General features: G+C 44.2%; 1 protein-coding gene across 3 annotated transcripts in view; it reads left to right on the top strand.

Annotated features, from left to right (window-relative positions):
• Positions 1-24,950, top strand: part of ANO2 (anoctamin 2) — a 333,147-nt gene that overhangs the window by 272,104 nt on the left and 36,093 nt on the right. For all 3 annotated transcript variants that reach the window (XM_027093346.1, XM_027093345.1, XM_027093344.1), the window contains 3 exons: positions 586-643; positions 823-923; positions 22,917-23,062. In XM_027093346.1, coding sequence (XP_026949147.1) covers positions 586-643; positions 823-923; positions 22,917-23,062 — 305 coding nt within the window. The remainder of the gene's footprint in view (positions 1-585; positions 644-822; positions 924-22,916; positions 23,063-24,950) is intronic.

The raw sequence follows: 24,950 nt of genomic DNA, 5'->3' as shown, positions 1-24,950 counted from the left end.
CCCCATTCCAGACCCAGCGTCAATCCCCTCCCCTTGGAATTTGACCACGTTAAGAGCTACGAATGAACTTATCTACAGAAGAGAAATAGAGTTACAGATGTAGAAAATAAACTTATGGTTACCGGGGGGGTAAGGGGCAGGGAGGAATACATTGAAGATTGGGATTGACACATACAGTACTATATATAAAACAGATAACTAATAAGGACCTACTGTATAGCACAGGGAACTCTGCTCAGTACTCTGTAATGGCCTATAGGGGAATAGAGTCTAAAAAAGAATGGACATATGTATATGCATAACTGATTCCCTTTGTTGTACAGCAAAAACTAACACAACATTGTAAATCAACTATAATCAACTATATTCCTATAAAAACTAAAAATCAAGAGGTGAACCCCATGTGTTGTGGGTGACTGTTAGCTGATAACAGGTAGGAACTCCTTCCCGGTGACGAGCACCCACCCTGGCCAGTCCTTTCAAGAACAACATCGGGCAGTGGCTGGGCCACTCAGGAGACACGCCCTCAGGCAGTCCTGACTCCCTCTCTCTTCCCCTAACTCTTCCCACACTTCTCCGTTTCAGGTTTGTGGGCAGACCTGGAAGCTACGTTTATGTGTTTGACGGTTACCGCATGGAAGAGGCAAGTAGAGCCCCTGGTGTTTCATGCCCGGCTAGGCTAGTGGTTTGTAGGTGCCCCTGCCGCCCTGCCCCACCCTGCCCCAATCCTTGCGGCCTCCACAGGCTGGCTGAGTTCGCGCCCTTGCCTCTCTGAGCCCCGCCTGGCCTGACCGCCCCGTCCTTCCTCTTCTCCTCCTGCAGTGCGCCCCTGGGGGCTGCCTCATGGAGCTGTGCATTCAACTCAGCATCATCATGTTGGGGAAGCAGTTGATCCAGAACAACATCTTCGAGATTGGAGTCCCGTGAGTAATGAACTCTGCTTACCCCTCTCCTTGCTGCCAGGGCTGAGCCCAGCAGTGCCAGGCTTCCAGCAGGATCTCGTGGTCTCTCCTCTTCTAAGACAGATGGACTCTCTACTCCTCTGTCCACTCTCTAGTAACTTCCCCATGAGGTAGGGCCCCTCCCACAAGTCTCGTTTGCCAATCCAGTTCGGCATGTTTGAGTCTCAGAAGGATTAAGCACTTGCTTAAGTGCCCATAACAGAAAGTGACAGAGCTGTGAATCAGGTACCTCTGACCTCAAAGTGCATCATGCTTTTTTAAAAAAAATTATTTATTTTATTTTCGGCTGCTTTGGGTCTTCGTTGCCGCACGCGGGCTTTCTCTAGTTGCGGCGAGCGGGGGCTACTCTTTGTTGCGGTGCGTGGGCTTCTCGTTGCGGTGGCTTCTCTTGTTGCGGAGCACGGGCTCGAGGCGTGCAGGCTTCAGTACTTGTGACGCATGGGCTCAGTAATTGTGGCTCGCAGGCTCAGTAGTTGTGGTGCACGGGCTTAGTTGCTCCGCGGCACGTGGGGTCTTCCCGGACCAGGGCTTGAACCCGTGTCCCCTGCATCAGCAGGCGGATTCTTAACCACTGTGCCACCAGGGAAGCCCCATCCTACTTTTAATGCTATGTCCTCCTGTAACTGAAAGTGGGGTCTGGCTGCTCGCCGCTCGAAAGCCAATAAAGAGGCAAGGTTGGTGGAAAGGAGAGTTTGCTTTGTTTTGGATGCCAGCAACCAGGATTGGGTGGGAGGGTGGACACCTGTCCAAAGGCCAAAACACCCCGCTCCTACACCCAGTGGGCAAGAGCTTTTATACGTGGAGGGAGGGGGCTACGTGCAGAAACAGTACAGTCAGCTCTGGCCGTCATCTTGAAATTGGTCATCGGTGGTCTGACCAGCGTCATCTTGATTGTTTTAGGTACACTTAATCTTCAGTTCCAGGGTCGGTTTGTTCCCATTTCCTTGAGGCCAGTTCTCGGAATTGTGGCAGCTTATGCCATGGCTACAGTCTGGTCATCATGCACTTAACTTCTTCCACCTGGTGGAGGTTTCAGTGTCTATAAGACAGCTCACAGGATATGGCTCAGAATATTATCTGAAGCCCTTAAGAAGGAACTATAGGTCCTTGACTATGCTTAATGACTAAATTGTTATTACTTGTCCTCCTTTGACTGTTTTGCTTTGTTTCTGAATTTTCTCACTTCTCTGATTAAACTTATTCTTTGGCTAAAGTTTTTCCACAGACAAAAGCAGGCTGAGGACTTAGCGGGGCAGGGAACACAGGGTTCTGCTCCATTTCACTCCCAGTGAACAAGTAACAGAGACGTGGAAGATGAATAGGAAAGATTGAAACACAATGTAATCATTTAGAAAAATCTCTAAGGAACCGTGGAATATATGATCTTAGGAGGGGAAGGATGCATAGCTGGTGAAACAGAACGGATTCTCATGTGGATTGTTTCCCCTCCCCTCCCACGTGGTTTTTTTTTTACAAAGACTTCTTTCATTAGGTTGTTTGTTTTTTATCAACGTCTTTATTAGAGTATAAATTGCTTTACAATGGTGTGTTAGTTTCTGCTGTATCACAAAGTGAATCAGCTATACGTATACATATATCCCCATATCTCCTCCCTCTTACATCTCCCTCCCACCCTCCCTATCCCACCCCTCTAGGTGGTCACAAAGCACCGAGCTGATCTTCCTGTGCTATGCGGCTGCTTCCCACTAGCTATCTATTTTACGTTTGGTACTGTATATATGTCCATGCCACTCTCTCACTTCGTCCCAGCTTACCCTTCACCCTCCCCGTGTCCTCAAGTCCATTCTCTACGTCTGTGTCTTTATTCCTGTCCTGCTCCTAGATTCTTCAGAACCATTTTTTTTTTTAGATTCCATATATATGTGTTAGCATATGGTATTTGTTTTTCTCTTTCCGACTTACTTCACTCTGTATGACAGACTCTAGGTCTATCCACCTCACTACAAATAACTCAATTTCGTTTCTTTTATGGCTGAGTAATATTCCATTGTATATATATACTACATCTTCTTTATCCATTCATCTGTCCATGGACACTTTGGTTGCTTCCATGTCCTGACTATTGTGAATAGAACTGCAGTGAACATTGTGGTACATGACTCTTTTTGAATTATGGTTTTCTCAGGGTATATGCCCAGTAGTGGGATTGCTGGGTTGTATAGTAGTTCTATTTTTAGTTTTTTTTTTTTTTTCGGTATGTGGTCCTCTCACTGTTGTGGCCTGTCCCGTTGCGGAGCACAGGCTCCAGACGCGCAGGCTCAGCGGCCATGGCTCACGGGCCCAGCCGCTCCGTGGCATGCGGGATCTTCCCGGACCGGGGCACGAACCCGTGTCCCCTGCTTCGGCAGGCGGACTCTCAACCACTGAGCCACCAGGGAAGCCCTATTTTTAGTTTTTTAAGGAACCTCCATACTGTTCTCCATAGTGGCTGTATCAATTTACATACCCACCTACAGTGCAAGAGGGTTCCCTTTTCTCCACATCCTCTCCAGCATTTGTTGTTTGTAGATTTTTTGATGATGACCATTCTGACCAGTGTGAGGTGATACCTCATTGTAGTTTTGATTTGCATTTCTCTAATGATTAGTGATGTTGAGCAACTTTTCCTGTATTTGTTGGCCATCTGTATGTTTTCTTTGGAGAAATGTCTATTTAGGTCTTCTGCCCGTTTTTGGATTGGGTTGTTTGTTTCTGTGGTATTGAGCTGCATGAGCTGCTTGTATATTTTGGCAATTAATCCTTTGTCAGTAGCTTCATTTGCAAAAATTTTCTCCCATTCGTAGGGTTGTCTTTTCATCTTGTTTACGGTTTCCTTTGCTGTACAAAGCTTTTAAGTTTCATTAGGTCCCATTTGTTTATTTTTGTTTTTATTTCCCTTTCTCTAGGAGGTGGATCAAAAAGGATCTTGCTATGTTTTATGTCGTAGAGTGTTCTGCCTATGTTTTCCTCTAAGAGTTTTATAGCGTCTGGCCTTACATTTAGGTCTTTAATCCATTTTGAGTTTATTTTTGTGTATGGTGTTGGGAGTATTCTAATTTCATTCTTTTACATGTAGCTGTCCAGTTTTCCCAGCACCACTTATAGAAGAGGCTGTCTTTTCTCCATTGTATATTCTTGCCTCCTTTGTCAAAGATAAGGTGACCGTATGTGCGTGGGATAATCTCTGGGCTATCCATCCTGTTCCATTGATCCATATTTCTGTTCTTGTGCCAGTACCATACTATCTTGATTATTATAGCTTTCTGGTATAGTCTGACATCAGGGAGCCTGATTCCTCCAGCTCCATTTTTCTTTCTCAATGTTGCTTTGGCTATTCGGGGTCTTCTGTGTTTCCATACAAATTGTGAAATTTTTTGTTCTAGTTTTGTGAACAATGCCATTGGTAGTATGATAGGGATTGCACTGAATCTGTAGATTGCTTTGGGTAGTATAGTCATTTTCACAATGTTCATTCTTCCAATCCAGGAACATGGTATATCTCTCCATATGTTTGTATCATCTTTAATTTCTTTCATCAGTGTCTTATAATTTTCTGCATACAGGTCTTTTGTCTCCTTAGGTAGGTTTATTCCTAGGTATTTTATTCTTTTTGTTGCAGTGGTAAATGGGAGTGTTTCCTTATTTTCTCTTTCAGATTTTTCATCATTAGTGTATAGGAGTGCAAGAGATTTCTGTGCATTAATTTTGTATCCTGCTACTTTACCAAATTCATTGATTAGCTCTAGTAGTTTTCTGGTGGCATCTTTAGGATCCTCTGTGTATAGTATCATGTCATCTGCAAACAGTGACAGTTTTACTTCTTCTTTTCCAATTTGGATTCCTTTTATTTCTTTTTCTTCTCTGATTGCTGTGGCTAAAACTTCCAAAAGTATCTTGAGTAATAGCAGTGAGAGTGGGCAACCTTGTCTTGTTCCTGATCTTAGTGGAAATGGTTTCAGTTTTTCACGATTGAGAATGATGTTGGCTCTGGGTTTGTTATATATGGCCTTTATTATGTTGAGGTAAGTTCCCTCTATGCCTACTTTCTGGAGGGTTTTTATCATAAATGGGTGTTGAATTTTGTCAGAAGCTTTTTCTGCATCTATTGAGATTATCATATGGTTTTATCCTTCAATTTGTCTGTATGGTGTATCACATTGATTGGTTTGCATATATTGAAGAATCCTTGCATTCCTGGGATAAACCCCACTTGATCATGGTGTATGATCCTTTCAATGTGCTGTTGGGTTCTGTTTGCTAGTATTTTGTTGAGGATTTTTGCGTCTATGTTCATCAGTGATATTGGCCTGTAGTTTTCTTTTTGTGTGACATCTTTGTCTGGTTTTGGTATCAGGGTGATGGTGGCCTCGTAGAATGAGTTTGGGAGTGTTCCTCACTCTGCTATATTTTGGAAGAGTTTGAGAAGGATAGGTGTTAGCTCTTCTCTAAATGTTTGACACAATTTGCCTGTGAAGCTGTCTGGTCCTGGGCTTTTGTTTGTTGGAAGATTTTTAGTCACAGTTTCAATTTCAGTGCTTGTGATTGGTCAGTTTATATTTTCTATTTCTACCTGGTTCAGTCTCAGAAGGTTGTACTTGTCTAAGAATTTGTCCATTTCTTCCAGGTTGTCCATTTTATTGGCATATAGTTGCTTGTAGTAATCTCTCATGATCCTTTGTATTTCTGCAGTGTCAGTTGTTACTTCTTCTTTTTCATTTCTATTTCTATTGATTTGAGTCTTTTCCTTTTTTTTTCCTGATGAGTCTGGCTAATGGTTTATCAATTTTGTTTATCTTCTCAAAGAACCAGCTTTTAATTTTATTGATCTTTGCTTTCATTTCATTTCTTTTTCATTTATTTCTGATCTGATCTTTATGATTTCTTCCTTCTGCTAACTTTGGGGGGTTTTTTGTTCTTCTTTCTCTAATTGCTTTAGGTGTAAGGTTAAGTTGTTTATTTGAGATGTTTCTTGTTTCTTGAGATAGGATTGTATTGCTATAAACTTCCCTCTTAGAACTGCTTTTGCTGCATCCCATAGGTTTTGGGTCATCATGTTAATTGTCATTTATTTCTAGGTAGTTTTGGGTTTCCTATTTGATTTCTTCAGTGATCTCTTGGTTATTTAGTATCATATTGTTTAGCCTCCACGTGTTTGTATTTTTTTACAGTTTGTTTCCTGTAATTGATATCTAGTCTCATAGCGTTGAGGTTGGAAAAGATACTTGATACAATTTCAATTTTCTTAAATTTACCAAGGCTTGATTTGTGACCCAAGATAGGATGTATCCTGGAGAATGTTCCATGAGCACTTGAGAAGAAAGTGTTTTTGGATGGAATGTCCTGTAAATATCAATTAAGTCTATCTTGTTTAATGTGTCATTTAAACCTTGTGTTTCCTTATTTATTTTCATTTTGGATGATCTGTCCATTGGTGAAAGTGGGGTGTTAAAGTCCCCTACTATTATTGAGTTACTGTCGATTTCCCCTTTTACGGCTGTTAGCATCTGCTTTATGTATTGAGGTGCTACCATGTTGGGTGCATAAATATTTACAATTGTTATATCTTCTTCTTGGATTGATCCCTTGATCATTCTGTAGTGTCCTTGTCTCTTGTAATAGTCTTTATTTTAAAGTCTATTCTGTCTGATATGAGAATTGCTACTCCAGCTTTGTTTTGATTTCCATTTCCATGGAATATCTTTTTCCATCCCTTCACTTTAAGTCTGTGCATGTCCCTAGGTCTGATGTGGGTTTCTTGTAGACAGCATATATACGGGTCTTGTTTTTGTACCCATTCAGCCAGTCTGTGTCTTTTGGTTGGAGCATTTAATCCATTTACATTTAAGGTAATTATCGATATGTATGTTCCTATTATCATTTTCTTAATTGTTTTGAGTTTGTTATTGTAGGTCTTTTCCTTCTCTTGTGTTTCCTGCGTAAAGAAGTTCCTTTAGCATTTGCTGTAAAGCTGGTTTGGTGGTGCTGAATTCTCTTAGCTTTTGCTTGTCTGTAAAGGTTTTAATTTCTCCATCGAATCTGGATGAGATCCTTGCTGGGTCGAGTAATCTGGGTTGTAGGTTCTTCCCTTTCATCACTTTACATATGTCCTGCCACTCCCTTCTGGATTGTAGAATTTCTGCTGAAAAATCAGCTGTTAACCTTATGGGGACTCCCTTGGATGTTATTTGTTGCTTTTCCCTTGCTGCTTTTAATATTTTTTCTTTGTATTTAATTTTTGATAGTTTGCTTAATATGTGTCTTGGCATGTTTCTCCCTGGATTTATCCTGTATGGGACTCTCTGAGCTTCCTGGACTTGACTGACTATTTCCTTTCCCATATTAGGGAAATTTTCAACTATAATCTCTTCAAATATTTTCTCAGTCCCTTTCTTTTTCTCTTCTTCTTCTGGGACCCCTATAATTCGAATGTTGGTGCATTTAATGTTGTCCCAGAGGTCTCAGAGACTGTCCTCAATTCTTTTCATTCTTTTTTCTTTATTCTGCTCTGTGGTAGTTATTTCCACTATTTTATCTTCCAGGTCACTTATCTGTTCTTCTGCCTCAGTTATTCTGCTATTGATTTCTTCTGGAGAATTTTTAATCTCACTTATTGTGCTATTCATCATTGTTTGTTTACTCTTTAGTTCTTCTAGGTCCTTGTTAAACATTTCTTGTATCTTCTCCATTCTATTTCCAAGATTTTGGATTGTCTTTACTATCATTACTTTGAATTCTTTTTCAGGTAGGCTGCCTATTTCCTCTTCATTTGTTTGGTCTGGTGGGTTTTTACCTTGCTCCTTCATGTGCTGTGTCTTTCTGTGTCTTCTCATTTTGCTTAACTTACTGTGTTTGGGGTCTCCTTTTCACAGGCTGCAGGTTTTTAGTTCCTGTTGTTTTTGGTGTCTTCCCCCAGTGAGTAAGGTTGGTTCAGTGAGTTGTGTAGGCTTCCTTGTGGAGGGGACTGGTGCCTGTGTTCTGGTGGATGAGGCTGGATCTTGTCTTTCTGGTGGGCATGACCGCATCCGGTGGTGTGTTTTGGGGTGTCTGTGAACTTATTATGATTTTAGGCAGCCTCTCTGCTAGTGGGTGGGGCTGTGCTCCTGTCTTGCTAGTTGTTTGGCATGGAGTGTCCAGTACTGGAGCTTGCTGGTCGTTGATTGGAGCCCGGTCTTAGCATTGAGACAGAGATCTCTGGGAGAACTCTCACTGATTCATATTACAAGGGGCTGGGAGGTCTCTGGTGGAGCAATGTCCTGAACTTGGCTCTCTCACCTCAGAGGCTCAGGCCTGACACCCAGCCAGAGCACCAAGACCCTGTCAGCCACAGAGCTCAGAAGAAAAGGGAGAAAAAAAATAAAAGAAAGAAAGAAAAAATAAAATAAAGTTTTTAAAATTAAAAATTAAAAAAATTATTAAAATAAAAAAATATAAAAGTAATTAAAAAAAAAAGAGAGCAACCAAACCAACAAACAAATGTACCAATGATAACAGGTGCTAAAAACTGTACTAAACAAAACAACGGACAGATAGAACCCTAGGACAAATGGTAAAAGCAAACCTATAGAGACAAAATCACACAAAGAATTATATACACATACACACTCACAAAAAGAGAAAAGGGGGAAAAATATATATATAAAGGAAGAGAGTGACAAAATCAATAGACAAATCTACCAATGATAATAAGCTCTAAATACTAAACTAAGATATACATAGAAATCAGGAACTAGTCAGTCGCATTCGGCAAACCCCAAGTCTACAGTTGCTCCCAAAGTCCACCTCCTCAATTTTGGGATGATTCATTGTCTTCAGGTATTCCACAGATGCAGGTACATCAAGTTGATTGTGGAGATTTAAACCACTGCTCCTGAGGCTGCTGGGAGAGATTTCCCTTTCTTTTCTTTGTTAGCACAGCTCCCGGGGTTCAGCTTTGGATCTGGACCCGCCTCTGCGTGTAGGTCGCCTGAGGGCGTCTGTTCTTTGCCCAGACAGGACGGGGTTAAAGGAGCCGCTGATTCGGGGGCTCTGGCTCACTCAGGCCGGGGGGAGGGAGGGCTACGGAATGCGGGGCGAGCCTGCGGCGGCAGAGGCCGCCGTGACGTTGCACCAGCCTGAGGCGCGCCCTGTGTCCTCCCGGGCGAGTTGTCCCTGGATCACGGGACCCTGGCAGTGGCGGCTGCACAGGCTTCGGGAGGGGAGGTGTAGAGAGTGACCTGTGCTCGCACACAGGCTTCTTGGTGGCTGCAGCAGCAGCCTTAGCGTCTCATGCCCGTCTCTGGTGTCCACACTGGTAGCTGCAGCTCACGTCCGTCTCTGGAGCTCATTTAGGTGGTGCTCTGAATCCCCTCTCCTCGCGCACCCCGAAACAATGGTCTCTTGCCTCTCTGGCAGGTCCAGACTTTTTCCCGGACTCCCTCCCGGCTAGCTGTGGCGCACTAACCCTCGTCAGGCTGTGTTCACACAGCCAACCCCAGTCCTCTCCCTGGGGTCTGACCTCCAAAGCCCGAGCCTCAGCTCCCAGCCCCGCCCGCCCTGGCGGGTGAGCAGACAAGCCTCTCGGGCTGGTGAGTGCTGGTCGGCCCCGATCCTCTGTGCGGGAATCTCTCCGCTTTGCCCTCTGCACCCCTGTGGCTGCGCTCTCCTCCGCGGCTCCGAAGCTCCCCCGCTCCGCCACCCGCAGTCTCCGCCCGCGAAGGGGCTTCCTAGTGTGTGGAAACCTTTCCTCCTTCACAGCTCCCTCCCAGAGGTGCAGGTACCGTCCCTATTCTTTTGTCTCTGTTTTTCCTTTTTTCTTTTGCCCTACCCAGGTACGTGGGAAGCTTCTTGCCTTTTGGGAAGTCTGAGGTCTTCTGCCAGCGTTCAGTAGGTGTTCTGTAGGAGTTGTTCCACATGTAGATGTATTTCTGATGTATTTGTGAGGAGGAAGGTGATCTCCACGTCTTACTCCTCTGCCATCTTCAAGGTCCTCCCTTTCATTAGGTTTTGCATTGAGATAGTCATGAAAATAACTGCTGACTCACGAGCACTGGACCCAAAAAAGAGGATGAAACAGGTGAAAATCTACCTTCAGGTCAAAGGAAAATGTCGCCCCCTCTGCCTTTTGTTTCTATTGCTTTTTTAGTTGTAAAAAAAGAAATCTGTTTCAGGGGGTGTTTTCAGCTAGCCTGGCATCAGAGAGCCAGGGAATGACAGAGAGGATCAGGGGTAACTCTTACAGGCTGGGCCAGTTCTGTTTAGCAGGACTGGATGGACAGTTTGTACCAGGCTCAGAGTTCTTTGCAAACTTCTTGCAAGATTATCCGTCCTGTGACGCAGTCGTCAGACAGTCCCCACAAGGTTAGGTGAAGACACTGCCGCACACTCTGTCTCCCTTTTGGAGATTTACTAAGCATATTATTTTAATGGCTCTGAGAAATCCTGCAATAAACTGGTTTAATCCCTTTATTTCCAGCTGCATTTGTTCATGTCATTGGCCTGGGTTCTTAGTAGCAGACCTTGGAGTCCACTCTGGCTAGTTTAAGCAGCAAAGGAATTTGAGAACAATAAGTGTCCAACAGAATATTCTATAAGGGTAGAGAGCCAGGCCCTGAGCTACGTAACCAGGAATAACACTGTCCACACTGCAGGAGCGCCTGCAGGGAATACCACTGCCTTCATCTCTTGGCTTGTATGGCTCAGGTATTAAAAAATGAGAATTGGATACCACAGAGCTGTACCCACAAAAACTGCAGTCTGAGCCTTCCCAGCTGTCTTCATCAGCTTGAGTTGCTGTAACACAATAGCATCGACTGGGTAGCTTATTTCTCACAGTTCTGGAAGCCATGAAGTTGAAGATTATGGAGCCAGCCGGTTTGGTCCTGATGAAGACCACCAGCTCCCTGTAAGCTCATGTGACCCAGGCTCTGTGTATATGTGGAGAGAGAGCTCTGGTGCTCTCTTCTTCTTTTTTTTTTTTTAATTTTTATTTTATACTGGACTATAGTTGATCTACAATATTGTGTTCATTTCAGGTATACAGCAAAGTGATTCCGTTATACATATACATATATAGTATCTATTCTTTTTCAGATTCTTTTCCCATATAGGTTATTACAGAGTATTGAGTAGAGTTCCCTGTACTCTACAGCAGGTCCTTGTTGATTATCTATTTTATATAAAGTAGTGTGTATATGTTAATCCCAGACTCCTAATTTATGCCCCCCTCCACCTTTCCCCTTTGGTAACCATAAGTTTGTTTTCTAAGTCTGTGAGTCTGTTTCTGCTTTGTAAATTGGTTCATTTGTATCATTTTTTTTAGATTCTGCATATAAATGATATCATATGATATTTATCTTTCTTTGCCTGACTTATTTCACTTAGTGTGATAATCTCTAGGTCCATCCATGTTGCTGCAAATGGCATTATTTCATTCTTTTTAATGACTAAGTAATATTCCATTGTATATATGTACCATATCTTCTTTATCCATTCATCTGTTGATGGACATTTAGGTTGCTTCCATGTCTTGGCTACTGTAAATAGTGCTGCTTTGAACATTGGTGGTGCCCTCTTCTTATAAGGGCACCAATACCATTGTGGAAGCCCCACCCTCATGGCCTCATCTAAACATAATTACCACTCAAAGGTCCCACCTCCTAATACCATCACATTGGTGGGTAGGACATATAGATTCTGGAGGGGACACAGACATTCAGACCATAACACAAGGCTCTCTGTTTCTTTTTCTTTAACTTATACACAAGATTTGTATACAACTAAATACAGAAAAATATATATGAAATGGTCCTTATCTCCTCAGAGATTAGTTTTTTTAGTTTGGGAGACAAAATAGACTGCATGTGACTGGGTGTTCTCTCTCTGGTGCAAACTTTGTCAGAATTCAGACAAGTAAAGGTCAGGCATTTTGGAGCAGTCAAAGAAAGCTGCGAAAGCAGGGGGCTGTGTCTGTGACTTGAAAGAAGGCTGTCACTGTCACATATAACAAGTTGGTCTGCCATTATTTTGTTTAAAGAAACAGTTTCCCGGACTTCCCTGGTGGCACAGTGGTTAAGAATCCGCCTGCCAATGCAGGGGACACAGGTTCGAGCCCTGGTCTGGGAAGATCCCACATGCCGCGGAGCAACTAAGCCCATGTGCCACAACTACTGAGCCTGCGCTCTAGAGCCTGCGCACCACAACTACTGAAGCCCGCGTGCCTAGAGCCCAGGCTCCGCAACAAGAGAAGCCACCACAGTGAGAAGTCTGTGCACCGCAATGAAGAGTAGCCCCCGCTCGCCGCAACTAGAGAAAACCCAAGTGCAGCAACGAAGACCCAACGCAGACAAAAATAAATGAATTTAAAAAAAAGAAACAGGTTCCCTTGGATGTAGATTTATTTTCTAAACAAACAACAGACTGACTCGGGTTTATCAAAACACTTAGTGACTCAGGTGTTGCTTTAGGAGAAGATGAGGTAGTGGTGCCTGACCGGTCTTGGGGCATGCCAGGGTAATGGCAAGGGTGAGAGCCCCAAATCTCTCTCAGTCTGCTTAAGGGTCGCTGAGCATAGGTTCCTGGGGCTGATTGGAACCATTAGCAGACATACATGATCCACTCCTTTCTTTAGGGAAAGCTACACCAGTCACTGCTCCCATGGGGGGCTGTGACTGTCTGACAGATCCCCAGAGAAAGCTATTCTTTGGTCTTTCTCAGAAGCACAATTAGAGAGCTCAAGTTATGATGGAGACAATCGGATTTATCTGGAAAGAAAACCTGTTTTCATGAGAGCCCTACTTCAAGGAATGAGAATCCTGAGCATTCGCTCATAACACTTTGCCATCCCAGTCGTCAGAATGGGTCTCACCATCACTGGCCATCAGTTAGGCTGTTTTTCTGTCCCCACACTGGGGTAACCACAGGAGGCACTTGGGCACGTGATTTTTCTCGGAGGAGCTGGAGGAGAACATGGTTTGGGCATCTCAACCCTCTGAAACAGCACCTCGTTCTCAGCTTCCTGGTTGAAAGTCACTCCGTGATCGTCATCAAACAAAGCTGGTGAGACACGTGGTCCCTGTGGTCTAGGAGCTTACCATCTCAGAGAGGACACATTTTTGATGGACAAACATCCAGAAAATATACATGCCGAGAAAAAGGTGTGCCAACGCCACATCTGGCCCCTTCGAAGCCGTGAGTCCATCCCCTCCACCACCGCTACAAAGGAGAGTCTCCAGTCCCCTCCAAACATCCGGGTGAACACACCTGTCTTTCCAGTACATTGGTTGGAATTGGAGACAGCTTGCCATTTTTTCATTCCCAGGCGTCTCTTCTACCACTTGGCCCATCCACTCGGGACCCAGAAGTCTTTTTTTTTTTTTTTCGCAGTACGCGGGCCTCTCACTGTTGTGGCCTCTCCCGTAGCAGAACACAGGTTCCGGACGCGCAGGCTCAGCGGCCATGGCTCACTGGCCCAGCCGCTCCGCGGCACGTGGGATCTTCCCGGACCGGGGCACGAACCCGTGTCCCCTGCATCGGCAGGCGGACTCTCAACCACTGCGCCACCAGGGAAGCCCCCAGAAGCCTTTTTCAGGGTGTAAGAGAGGCAAGAACTCAGTCATTTGGACAGTATGTTGGATGTTCCCCGCCCATCAACTCTATCAGCTCCATGACAGATGATACCTACACACAGCTGTTTTCCTTGAAGGCGAAATTTCCTTCCTTATGCTTGATGTGTGTTTGCTATGGCGCACTTTAATTGATGGCATTCGCATGAAATTCATAAAGCTGTGAGCAAGTCACTTCCTACGTCTCACTATCCTCATCTCTTGAGGAAAAGCATATAATAATACATAATATACAACAGGATCTAATACCTATTTAGTATATAATAATGTAATAATCTCTAAGGTTTTGTCATTTCAGCTCTAGCATTCTATGAACCTCTCCTCTATTCAGTGAAATTGGTCACTGCCAATTCCAATACAAGTCACTTCTCTTCCAAAATAGTTTTCCTCATTTTAGTTCCTAATCTGTTAGTGAACACATACAACCTAATCATATAGTTGAAGTCAGGAATGTAGAGCAAAAGTTCTCCCACCAAGCCCTACGGTATTTTATCTTCAAAGTTCTCTGCAATTCTACAGGTTGTGACTGAGTTTGCTCACCTGAAATCGCCACAATTATGATTATTGGGTCTTCCACGCCCCACGCAGAGCCCACTCTCAGTAGATTAGACCCATCAATCCAGAGCTCATGCACCTGGCAACATCCTTATGTATGATAGAGAAACATGAAATAAGCAATAAAAAAGGGGAGTCTTTTATAGGCAAAAGAGAAATGACCACTGAGCCTGACAGTGATGAAGGAATAGTGTGAATTATAAAAACTAGACCCAGTGGTCTTTAACTCTTTCGTGGAGGCAACACATCTCTGTAGGGCAGTGATTGTTGAACAGATCTGGGTTTAAATCCAGGCATTGCAATATAGTCCCTGTGAGACCTTGGGAAAGTTATTCTAGAAAGACACATGGTTATGCAAAAATACAGCTTGCATATATGCTCAGGTCTCTAGAAAAGAGAATATATGGGTATCCGAGAAAGGATGAACCGTTCCTGGGGGTACAGGTAGCCAAGGTGTTACTGAGTGTCATTGGCTTTTATGTTTACAAGTGATGCTCTCTGAGTGTTTCGAGTCCAGGGAGTGAGCTGAAAAGACCTTCTCAGGAACAGTGTTTTTCTCTTATGTTCTGGGACCCATGGCTTGTGGTTCATGGTAGCTCTTCGGTGCCGTCAGAGCCTGCATCCAGTTTTTTCCCTCAGGGAGATAAATATTAATCTTCGAGACCAGACTTGATTTTTAAAAACAGAAGCAAGTCTGAGGAGTTATGTAGGTAATCATACTGGATAAGAATATTTGGGGTAAAAAAAATATGGTTATACACATAAATTGATCATTTTTCGTGTTTGTTATTTACTTCTGAAAGCAATTTGCTGAGATTCTGCCAAAGAGAATTTTAAAATGTTAAAGACTATTGAACTGGCTTTGCTGGTAAGCCAGGTGGTCGGCTGTAATTTATCTAACTCCCTAAGGGTGCACGGTTCTCCTTAGATTCTCTGTGCGTGCATGTGCGTGCATGTGTGCGTGTGCGTGCATGTGTGTGTATTGCTAAAAGCACCACCACTACAAATTCTAGTGTCTTCTTGAGTCGACCAGTCCAGTAGGCTTCTTGCATTGGATTGTTTCCCAATCTTTAGTCATTTGTCAGCCAGCTTTTAAATTGTTTTCCACTACCTACCTAGACAGCTATTTGCATATTAATTTCCTCTAAACCAATTCACTTTTTAAGTCCATCACATTTCTGAAAGTGGAAAACTAACACTATCAGTTACCCTGAATAGCAAATAGTAGAAAGAAATACAATAAAACTGATCCATTATTAATCCATGAAGTTAGCCTAAGATCTGCATTCTCTTTACTGAAAAAGAAGTTGCACAAGTCCCGGGGAGTTGTTAAAGACATACCAGCAGCAGACTGGGGTTTTCTCCTGGACTGCAATCAGAGGGATGAGCTGAGAGCAGTGAATAATTCTTCCAGGTGCTCTAATGAGATGTTAGGCCAAGTCTAGTGACCTTCCAAAAACATCACATGAGCTGCTAGTGGCACGTGTCCTTTGCTTGGGAGACACTGACTCAGCACAATATTCTTGCATTTTAACCCCGCAGGCCTCCACGGGGCTGGCACAGATACCAGGCATGTCCATGAATACTGTACACCTGTCCTTTGGGACCAAGATAAGCATCTTCAGCTTCCAGACCTCTCCCTTTGCTACCCCTGAATCTGGCAGGTGCCCCAGACAGGCCACCATGGAAGGCCAGCACCGTCCAGACAGAAGCATGTCCCACTTTTGCTAGGCCTGCTTCAGAGCCCCTGGAGATGGAAAAATGAAGTGCTTTCAGAGGAAGCAGCGAAACTGGGAGCAGTAACTCTTCACGGGCAATGAGGACATGATACTAGATGAAGCTGAAGTTGTGTGGCCTGGCCTTGGACTCTCCCCACTCACACATCCCCAGGCTCCTGGGGCCTGACACAGTTGTGACAGATGCTTTCCAGAGGGGAGCCAGGTGGTTCTCAACACAACAGGCTCCAGAATAATGCTCATTGGCAGCTCCTTCTGAGATAACTTCAGACATGGCCGGCTCGCAGGGCAGAATCCGATCTTGTGCTATTTATTATCTGAGTCCATTGATGGGGATTTTCCTCATCTCCCCCACCACACACACACCACCTTTCCCATATGTGTTTGTGCAAAATGGACTTTGAATCCAGGCGTCATGGTGCCCCCAAACACGCCACAGCGCATCCCAAGTCCTCACTATAATTTTATCTCAAACTCAGCTCTAGTATGAAGCAAAATTGGAAATGGCCTTTAATCGTTCAGAGAGATAAATTTGTGTGTGTGTGTGTGTGTGTGTGTGTGTAAGGGTAAATGCTCTTTTTCAGGTGCCAGATTCTTTCCTGAGTGACGTCTGAGATGGACAGAGCTGATGAATTAATACTTCCGCTGGCAAAATGTCCCCCAGTCCCTATTCTTGCTAGAAGCACCAGATCACACCCCAAAATAGCCAATCTACCCCTGCACACAGCCAGGAAGATTTCATAAACGTTCTTCTTTTTTTGATGTGATAAATATTGTATTTAAAGACATAAAACAGTCTCTCTTTTTAAAGCCATCACAGGCAAAGGAAGCTGTGTGTTCCCCTCAATACAGTGGAATATGGCTGTGAATCAGAGGTTTAAGGAACAAAGTTGAATCCTGTCCTGTGTCAAGAAGAGGAATACACAGCTCCGAGGCTGATGTGTTTCTCTTCTTCGGCCCATGGCGGGCTTGCTTCTGCCTTCTTTCACGAGGCTCGAGGTCTGTGAAGCCAGGGTCTGTGGAGGACTCCTGGGGCCTGGATCCTGCAGCCAGGAGGCCAAGGCGTGACCGACAGTCACCGTGGTCTCAGGGTGAGCCTGTGGGGCACATGCAGGGGAAAGGCTCAGAGGCTTCTGGACAGAGTTTCTCAGACTTGTCATTCACAAGGGACAGAGAAAGAGCAGATGAAAAGGAGACAAGGGTAACCTCAAAGGAGTTATTTTAACAAACGAATGCATCATACGGTAGGAATCACAATGTGAAGTTTTCCAAACGCCCCGTCTGTGTGTTATACGACGTGCAGGATTCCTCTTAAATCCTGCTCTCGAGGGACTTCCTTTATTAATGTTTTTAATGGGCGCTGAGATCTCCAGGAGGGGGACTCCCGGTAAGGAGAGGTTCGTAAGAACTATTTGTGGCTGTTTGGACCCCCCCCACGGCGTATCGCATGGCTGACCGCGGTGTCCTTCCTGAGGCCGTCCTCTGCCCTGGCCTTCGTTGCCACAGGGTCTCACAGTTGAGCATCTCTTCCTGTGACTGCTCTTTCCTTGCCCTCTGAAGGCTCCTTCCCCTCCACGCCACCCACAGGAGGTGTTCATTGCTAGAGTTTCCATTGTTCTCTCCGTGATGGTTCTTGGGTCTCTAGCTCCAACCCGGACCTGTTTTCAGAGCTCTCCCGGACCTGTTTTCAGAGCTCTAGACCACATATAACTGTTTACTAGACACCCCTACTTAATTGTCTCATGAAACCCTCCATCTCAACAACTTCTCCTGCCCCTCTCCTCTTGTGTCCCCCAGTTTAGCGGACTCTGCCACCACCCACCCACATGGCCAAGGACTTTGGGGGGTCATCCTCGGTTCCTCTTCCCTTCCCAACTGCAATTCCCCACCAGCTTCTTAACCCCACCTCCTAAGCGTGTCTCGTTCTGCTTTCTTCCACGGCCGTGGTAATCATCCTGGCCTCTGCTACCCTGATCTCTCACTTGAACTGCCGCATCCACATGGCTGACGAGGCCATCTTCATGAACTGGTGCTACCTCTCAAGTCACCTTTCATCACTTTCTCTCCTACTTTATGCTGCGAACGTTTGGATCTCCTTTTATTCCCTGCAGCGACCATTCTCGCACTGTCTTTGGCTGTTGCACAAATAATTCCCTCTGCCTAGAACACACGCCTTCCCCTTCCACAGCTCTCTCTCACTTTCCCATGCTGCTTCTTTCATCTTTCATCCTTCGGTTGGGTTACACAGCTTTTCCCCAGGGAAACCTTGCAGGTTAGGTTACCCATGATTCCCTAAATCTCTGCCTTTATAATACTCATTATACCATATTGGTGACACTTGTTTAAGTGTCCACTTTCCCAGCTTAATTACCTCATTAAACACATTAGATGTCTTTTATTTCTTATTTATTTTTTGGGTTTTGTCTTATCATTTTTAAAAATTGAAATATAGTTTATTTACAATATTGTGTTAGTTTCAGGTGTACAGCAAAGTGATTCAGCCATATATGTGTATATATTCTTTTTCAGTTTATTTTTCACTATACGTTACTATAAGATATTGAATATAGTTCCCTGTGTTATACAGTAAATCCTTATTGTTTATCTATTTTATGTATAATAGTTTGTATCTGTTAATCCCAAACTCCTAATTTATCCCTCCCGTCCCTTTTCCCTTTGGTAATCATAAGTTTGTTTTCTATGTCTGTGAGTCTGTTTCTGTTTTGTGTATAGATTCATTAGTATTATTTTTTAGATTCCACATATGTGATATCATATTTGTCTTTCTCTGACTTACATCACTTAGTATGATAATCTCTAGGTCCATCCATGTTGCTGCCAATGGCAATATTTCATTCTTTTTAAACACATCAGATGTCTTATTGGTCACACTTATTTTTTCCTTGAGACCATCCTCTAGGAACCCTCCATTATCCTGTTTAGACCAGAAGTGTTTGTTCACTAAACCTTCCATACAGCTATCAATCCCTGTTAGGTCCAACACTTCTTTTTCTCGTGGATTCTTTGCCAGATTCCATACTGTTTTCTCTATTGCTTTATTGGTTGGCGAAATTCATCCTCCAGGAACTTCATGAGGATGGAGGCATAGAAATATATCTTTTTTGAAAATTTGCATGTTTGAAAATGTCTTCATTCTGCCTTTGCACTCGTTGTATACTTTGGATAGGTATAAAATCCTATGCTAAAAATCATTTGCCTTGTCAATACATTTCCCTGGAGTTTTCTATTGTAAAGGGCTGATGTTGAGAATTCTAATATCCTTTTGCTTATAATTTTTAGAGAATCTATCTTTGTCCTTCTGGACCTGGAAGCTGTTAGAATCCTTTTCTTTCTTCTTAGCGTTCTGAAATCTCAAGGTGATATGCTTTGGTGGAGATCTTTTCTTTCTTCATTTTGGTGAGTAGGTCCTTAAAATCAGAGAGTGCATGTCCTGGGACTTCCCTGGCGGTCCAGGGGTTAAGACTATGCACTTCCAATGCAGGGGGTGTGGGTTCGATCCGTAGTTGGGGAACTAAGATCCCACATGCCGTGTGGTGTGGCCAAAAAAATTTAAAAAAAAAAAAAGTGCATGTCCTTCACCTCTGGGACATTTTCTTATATTTCTCTTGTAGTTTCTTCCCCACCATTTTCTCTGTCTTCTCTCTCTGCGTAAATGTTGAAGTTCATAGACTGATTAATTTCCTTCTCTTTTCTTTCCTCTTGCCCATATATTTGTTTTTAGTTCTATTTTCTTTTTTCCCTAAGAGGTTATTGATTTTTAACTTCCTATCATTTTATTGGATTTATGTCAGATCCAGAGTTTCCCTGGTTCATTTTCTTCTCTGAATAAACTTTTTGCTCCTGTTGGTGTTGGGAAGTGGTGGTCACTTGGGCAATATGGTGGACAGAGAGATTAGGGTCTGCTGTTCCTTTAATAGTGCCTTGACTAATCCCTACCTCCTGCCTTTGCTGATACCTGGTGCCTGCAATTCCTGAGCCTGTCTGAGATTTTTCAGCATGAGTTGACTTGCTTTTCCCTTCTGTCTTCCACTGTAGGTACTTGGTATTCAGCCATCACAGCTTTGCTAACTCCTTCATTCACTGTTCATCTTCCAAGATGGTCATTAATATCTCTCATACTCTACTGTAGTCATGACTATTTTCTTTAACCTTGTGGTTTTATACATTTTAAAATTCATTCACTATCATTTTGGTAGCATTTCAGAAGTGGACAGGGATATACGCATGTGTTCAATTTTCCATGACTATTCTTTTTTTGTGTGTGGTATGCAGACCTCTCACTGTTGTGGTCTCTCCCGTTGCGGAGCACAGGCTCCGGACGTGCAGGCTCAGCGGCCATGGCTCACGGGCCCAGCCGCTCCGTGGCATGTGGGATCCTCCCGGACCGGGGCATGAACCCGTGTCCCCTGCATCGGCAGGCGGACCCTCAACCACTGCGCCACCAGGGAAGCCCCATTTACTATTCTTTACTAAAGATGTGGCCGAGTTTTCTGATTCCTGGTACTTGGCAGAAAAGTCTTAATTTGAGTTCTGGTTGTAGACCTTCCCTTCCTCCTTCCCTCTCTCCCTCCCTTCTTTTCTTGTCTCTCTCTTCTTTATGTTTTTTCTTCATCCTGTCCTTCTGTCCCAACTCACAGACAGGGTCTCAGCCACTTCATACTATTTGGCTTCAGAATCTTCAGCCTCCATCTAGGCTTTTCTTAATTTCTTGTGATCACAGAATCGTTGCTTGCTATCTTATCATGAAATATTTTATTTTACTGTTGATTCTGTGGATCTCAACTCATTCTTTAGATCCTCCTGTGATGATGAGGATGACAGTGATAAGGACGATATATTTATGGAGCTCTTGACACGTACCAAGCCCTAAATTAAGCATGTTACATAGATTATCTCCTTTAACTGACCCAATGGGCCAGTTAATATTTATTTTCTCATCTTATAGATAAGAAAACTAAAGCTTATGGAGTTTTCATAACTTGCCCAAGAAAATATAACTGGTGAGTTGTAAAACTAGGTTTTTAAAGAACAACTTCCTGACATCCAAGATCAGACTTTTACCCATACCGCAATACTACAGGCTTCTTGATGGCAGTGGTATTGGACAAGGCACCGATCAAAACATTATTTTGAACCATGGGATTCCCACTACTTGCCTGAACACTTTCTAACGATAGAATGAGATGCCTAATGATTTCGTGAGTGCTCCTCTGGAAAGAGCTACGCAGGGGTTGGATGGCCTTGTGTGAGGATGTGTGTGTGGGGAGGATTCCTGCATTCGGATGGAACATGGACTTTACAATCCCTTTATTTTAGTTTGTTTTTTTACATTAATGATAGTTAACATTTATTGAGCAGTTACCTTGTTCCAAACATGGTTGCTATTAAATTGCCTTTATATACCTTATCTCATTGAATTGGTTCTAGGACCTATCATTTAGTAAGGAGGAAACTGAGGCTAAAGAGATTATCTGACACACCAGGGAGTGAAGAGCTGAGATTTCAATTTAGGATTATCGGGAACTATAAGCTACAGACCAGAACAATCAGAGATTTCCCCTGAATGAGCGATAGCCACAGCAGGTTCGAACAGAGGGGCGGCTGGAGACTCACGTGGGAAGGAAGGGTGATCTTCTGCTTCCCATCCGCTCGGTTCCCCTTCTCTTTTTGGTTCTTGCTCTCATGAATTCCATGTGTCCATCCCAAGTCTCCTTCATGGAGACCTTGACCGTGAATTGTGGAGGAAAAGAAACCTGGGCCAGAGCCAGAAGACCTGGGTCCTTATGCCAGGCTTTGGACTGCAAGCAACCCCTAGCCACTCTGAGTCTCAGCCCTCCCAGCTGTAAAATGGTAAAAACAACCTTAAGTTATAGGCACAGTCCCTTTAAACATTTCAGGTTTATGCTTCTGACTGTTCTGCTGTTAGTTCTCCTTCCACAGTCTCCTAGAAACTTCCTCTTAGACCGATCAGCAGAACTGGGACCTCACTCCTTATCCTCATTTCATTCTCTGTGTATTGTGTAACAGTGGGAGGAATGAAAAGATCGTACCTTCAGGCATTTAATTAATCTTAGCATTTAATATTAAAAATAATAATAGCTAGCATCTATTGAATGCTTACTATGTCCAGATATTGTGCTGAGGATGGTATAAACACTGTTTCACTTCATCCTCATACCAATCCCAAGAGGCTGGGCCATTATTGTCTTGTTCTCATTCTAGACCAAAAATGTCCTGAATGTGGTTGACTTAGTCTACTCAGGCTGCCATAACTAATACCATAGACTGGGGGGCTTAAACAACAGAAATGTGTTTTCTCGCAGTTCTGGAGGCTGGAAAATCCAAGGTAAGGACTGGCAGGGTTTGGTTTCTAGTGGGGGCCTTCTTCCTGGCTTTTAGATGACTGTGACCTCACACGGTGGAGAGAGATTGCTGTCTCTTCCTTTTCTTACAAGGCGAACAATCCTTTGGGTTAGGACCCACCTTTATCACCCCATTTAACCATAAGTACTTCCTAAAAGCCCTGTCTTCACATATGGTCACACTGGGGCTCTGAGTTTCAACATATGAATTTGGGGGGATACGATTCACCCCATAGCAATGGTGGACAACGTTTAGCTTGGCTTTAATGGACATATGCTATTCATGTTATTAACACATGAAAATGTTTGAGGTGGGAAGATGGCATCTTTCTGCTACTTTCTAAACACCCTCCCTTCCCCATGAAGAGGGTGGACAGATCACCCGTTAGAAAATAGGACAGGAAGGGCCAACACTCCTGTTGCTTATCAAACAGCAGGAAGAATTAAAAGTTTCTTCGGGTTTGAAGAAACTTGGTCCTTTGCCGGATGACCCTTTTATTATCCCGACAAAGGACCTCCTGGGACTGTCTTTAAGAGAAAAGTAGTCTCCTTAGTGTTCCTCTCTCTGTCCTTAGATGAGAGATGGTCCAGTATCAAAACTTAGTTGTTTTTCTCCTTTCTGTCTGAAGAACTAACCCTCTCCTCCAGAGGCTCTTGGTGACGGATCCCTTTCTTTTCCAGGAAGCTAAAGAAATTATTTCGGAAGCTGAAAGGTGAGACAGAGCCTGGACAAGCTGACTCCGCCTGTTCAAAGCACCCAGAGCAGTGGGATCTAGACTACAGCCTGGAACCGTACACTGGACTGACGCCAGAGTACATGGAAATGAGTAAGAGCCCATGGGCTTTCCTTCCACTGGGGGTGCGTTCAGATAAGGGGGTCGGGGGAGGGTTAGGAAAATAACTGAGGCAGCCTCTGCTCCTTCCCGGGCTTCATGGCGACACGGTGTCGCCTTCAGTGCCACGTGGACGTTGAGGAGGGTGTGGGCGGAAGGAGCCCTGGTCTGCGAACCGGCAGCATCTCATCACCAACTTGATCCTCAAATGGTCCCTTCTTTGGGGCCCACCTGTCTTCATCTGTCAAATGACAGGTGTCGTCTCTCGGGTTCCTTCCCGTGGTTTCTACCATGAGAGGCAAATTGGGAAGTCTGATATTTAAGAATGGAATTTCCGCTAAGAACGAGGAAAGTAGTCCTCTGACCCTTGGGACAAGGATATATAAACCTTGACGAGGAGAATGTAGGAGAGTCCCTCACTCTGATCAGGCAGGGCTGGGGAAAATGTCATCTTTCCTCTAAAAATGCTGGGGATGTTTTGGGTAGGGGGTGAGAGGAAGATTTCTAGTCATAGTCTCTGATTGTTCTTGGATGAGGCCTAAGAGTAGGAGCGCGTGCAGCGCAGGCCAGCAGAACACAGTCATTTCAGACGTGGTTCGGAAGCCACGTGTTCTCCATCGTGAGCAGTGTCCCAGCTCGGACCAGCTGCCTGCAAACACTTGTCTGCTTATTAATAACCCTGAGCTTTCACTGGGGTGAATATTTGAGTAGCCTGTTTCCAAGACTTGGAACTAATGAATTAAAAACATAGGACCGAGAGGGCAGACATATCATGTAAATATTGACTCAATCTAGAGTGAATGGAGAAACGTGAGTCAGATCCAACGAAAGAATCACTCAGGACTTCATATCATTGGGCCCTCATTGTGTTTGCATAATGACTCCTGCCTTCTTTGGTTAATTCCTTTTAACAGGGGCTACTAACGCCTCTGTGTACCAGGTACCTCACTTGTTATTTCTAATGGATACGTATCCTCTGTCTTCATAAGAGAGAGAGTGTGTGTGTGTGTGTGTGTGTGTGTGTGTGTGTGTGTTAAGGGTAGAGGGATGGACAAGGTCTAGATGAGATGGTCAACAAAGTTCTGTTCTAGTTCTGGGGTCTCTACAATTCCAGGCAAAGCCTGAGCTTTGTCATCTGAATAAATGCCCCAGAGAAGAAACATTCATTATGTCTGCCTCAAGAACAATAGACAAAGAAAATATCAAGACACAGTTTGTGTAAACACACAGCTCTCTGATGCTTTTTGCCTCTCGCTAAGGGCTACCTGTCATCCCTCTCCAACACTGAGCCCTATATTTACGCAGAGATGACCGCTCAGATTTCAGATGTCATTCTGCGCCTGCCATCCTCTCAGAAAGAGATCAATGCCAGATTGAGGCTTCCATTCGGGAAGGGGCTTACGCTAGAACCCCCATAGCTCTGTCTTTCAAACTCCACCCTCCATCTCCAGCCCCTCCCCCCAACCACGCAGTTATTTGTGTAGGTGTTAATGCCTGTCTGCCTGTCTGTACAGAGAGCTGGCTATTTCAAAGCTCCCTGTCTTGAGTGATTAAGAGCAGAGACCCTTGAGCCATACTCCCTGGGTTCAAATCCTGGCTCTATCACCAACTAGCTAGATAGCTTTGGGTAAATGGCTAACCCTAACCCTAGTCCTAAGCCTACCTTCATGGGATTGTTGTATCAATATATAATGAACCAGGCTTCCCTGGTGGCGCAGTGGTTGAGCGTCCACCTGCCGATGAGGGGGACACAGGTTCGTGCCCTGGTCCGGGAAGATCCCACATGCCGCGGAGCGGCTGGGCCCATGAGCCATGGCCACTGAGCCTGCGCGTCTGGAGCCTGTGCTCTGCAACGGGAGAGGCCACAACAGTGAGAGGCCCA

Source organism: Aethalodelphis obliquidens, unplaced genomic scaffold (assembly GCF_003676395.1).
Source record: "Aethalodelphis obliquidens isolate GAN/ISIS:26980383/991018 unplaced genomic scaffold, ASM367639v1 scaffold83, whole genome shotgun sequence".
Classification (NCBI taxonomy): Eukaryota; Metazoa; Chordata; class Mammalia; order Artiodactyla; family Delphinidae; genus Aethalodelphis; species Aethalodelphis obliquidens.
Note: the sequence above shows the minus strand (reverse complement) of the source record. Positions and strands in the feature narration are given on the sequence as shown.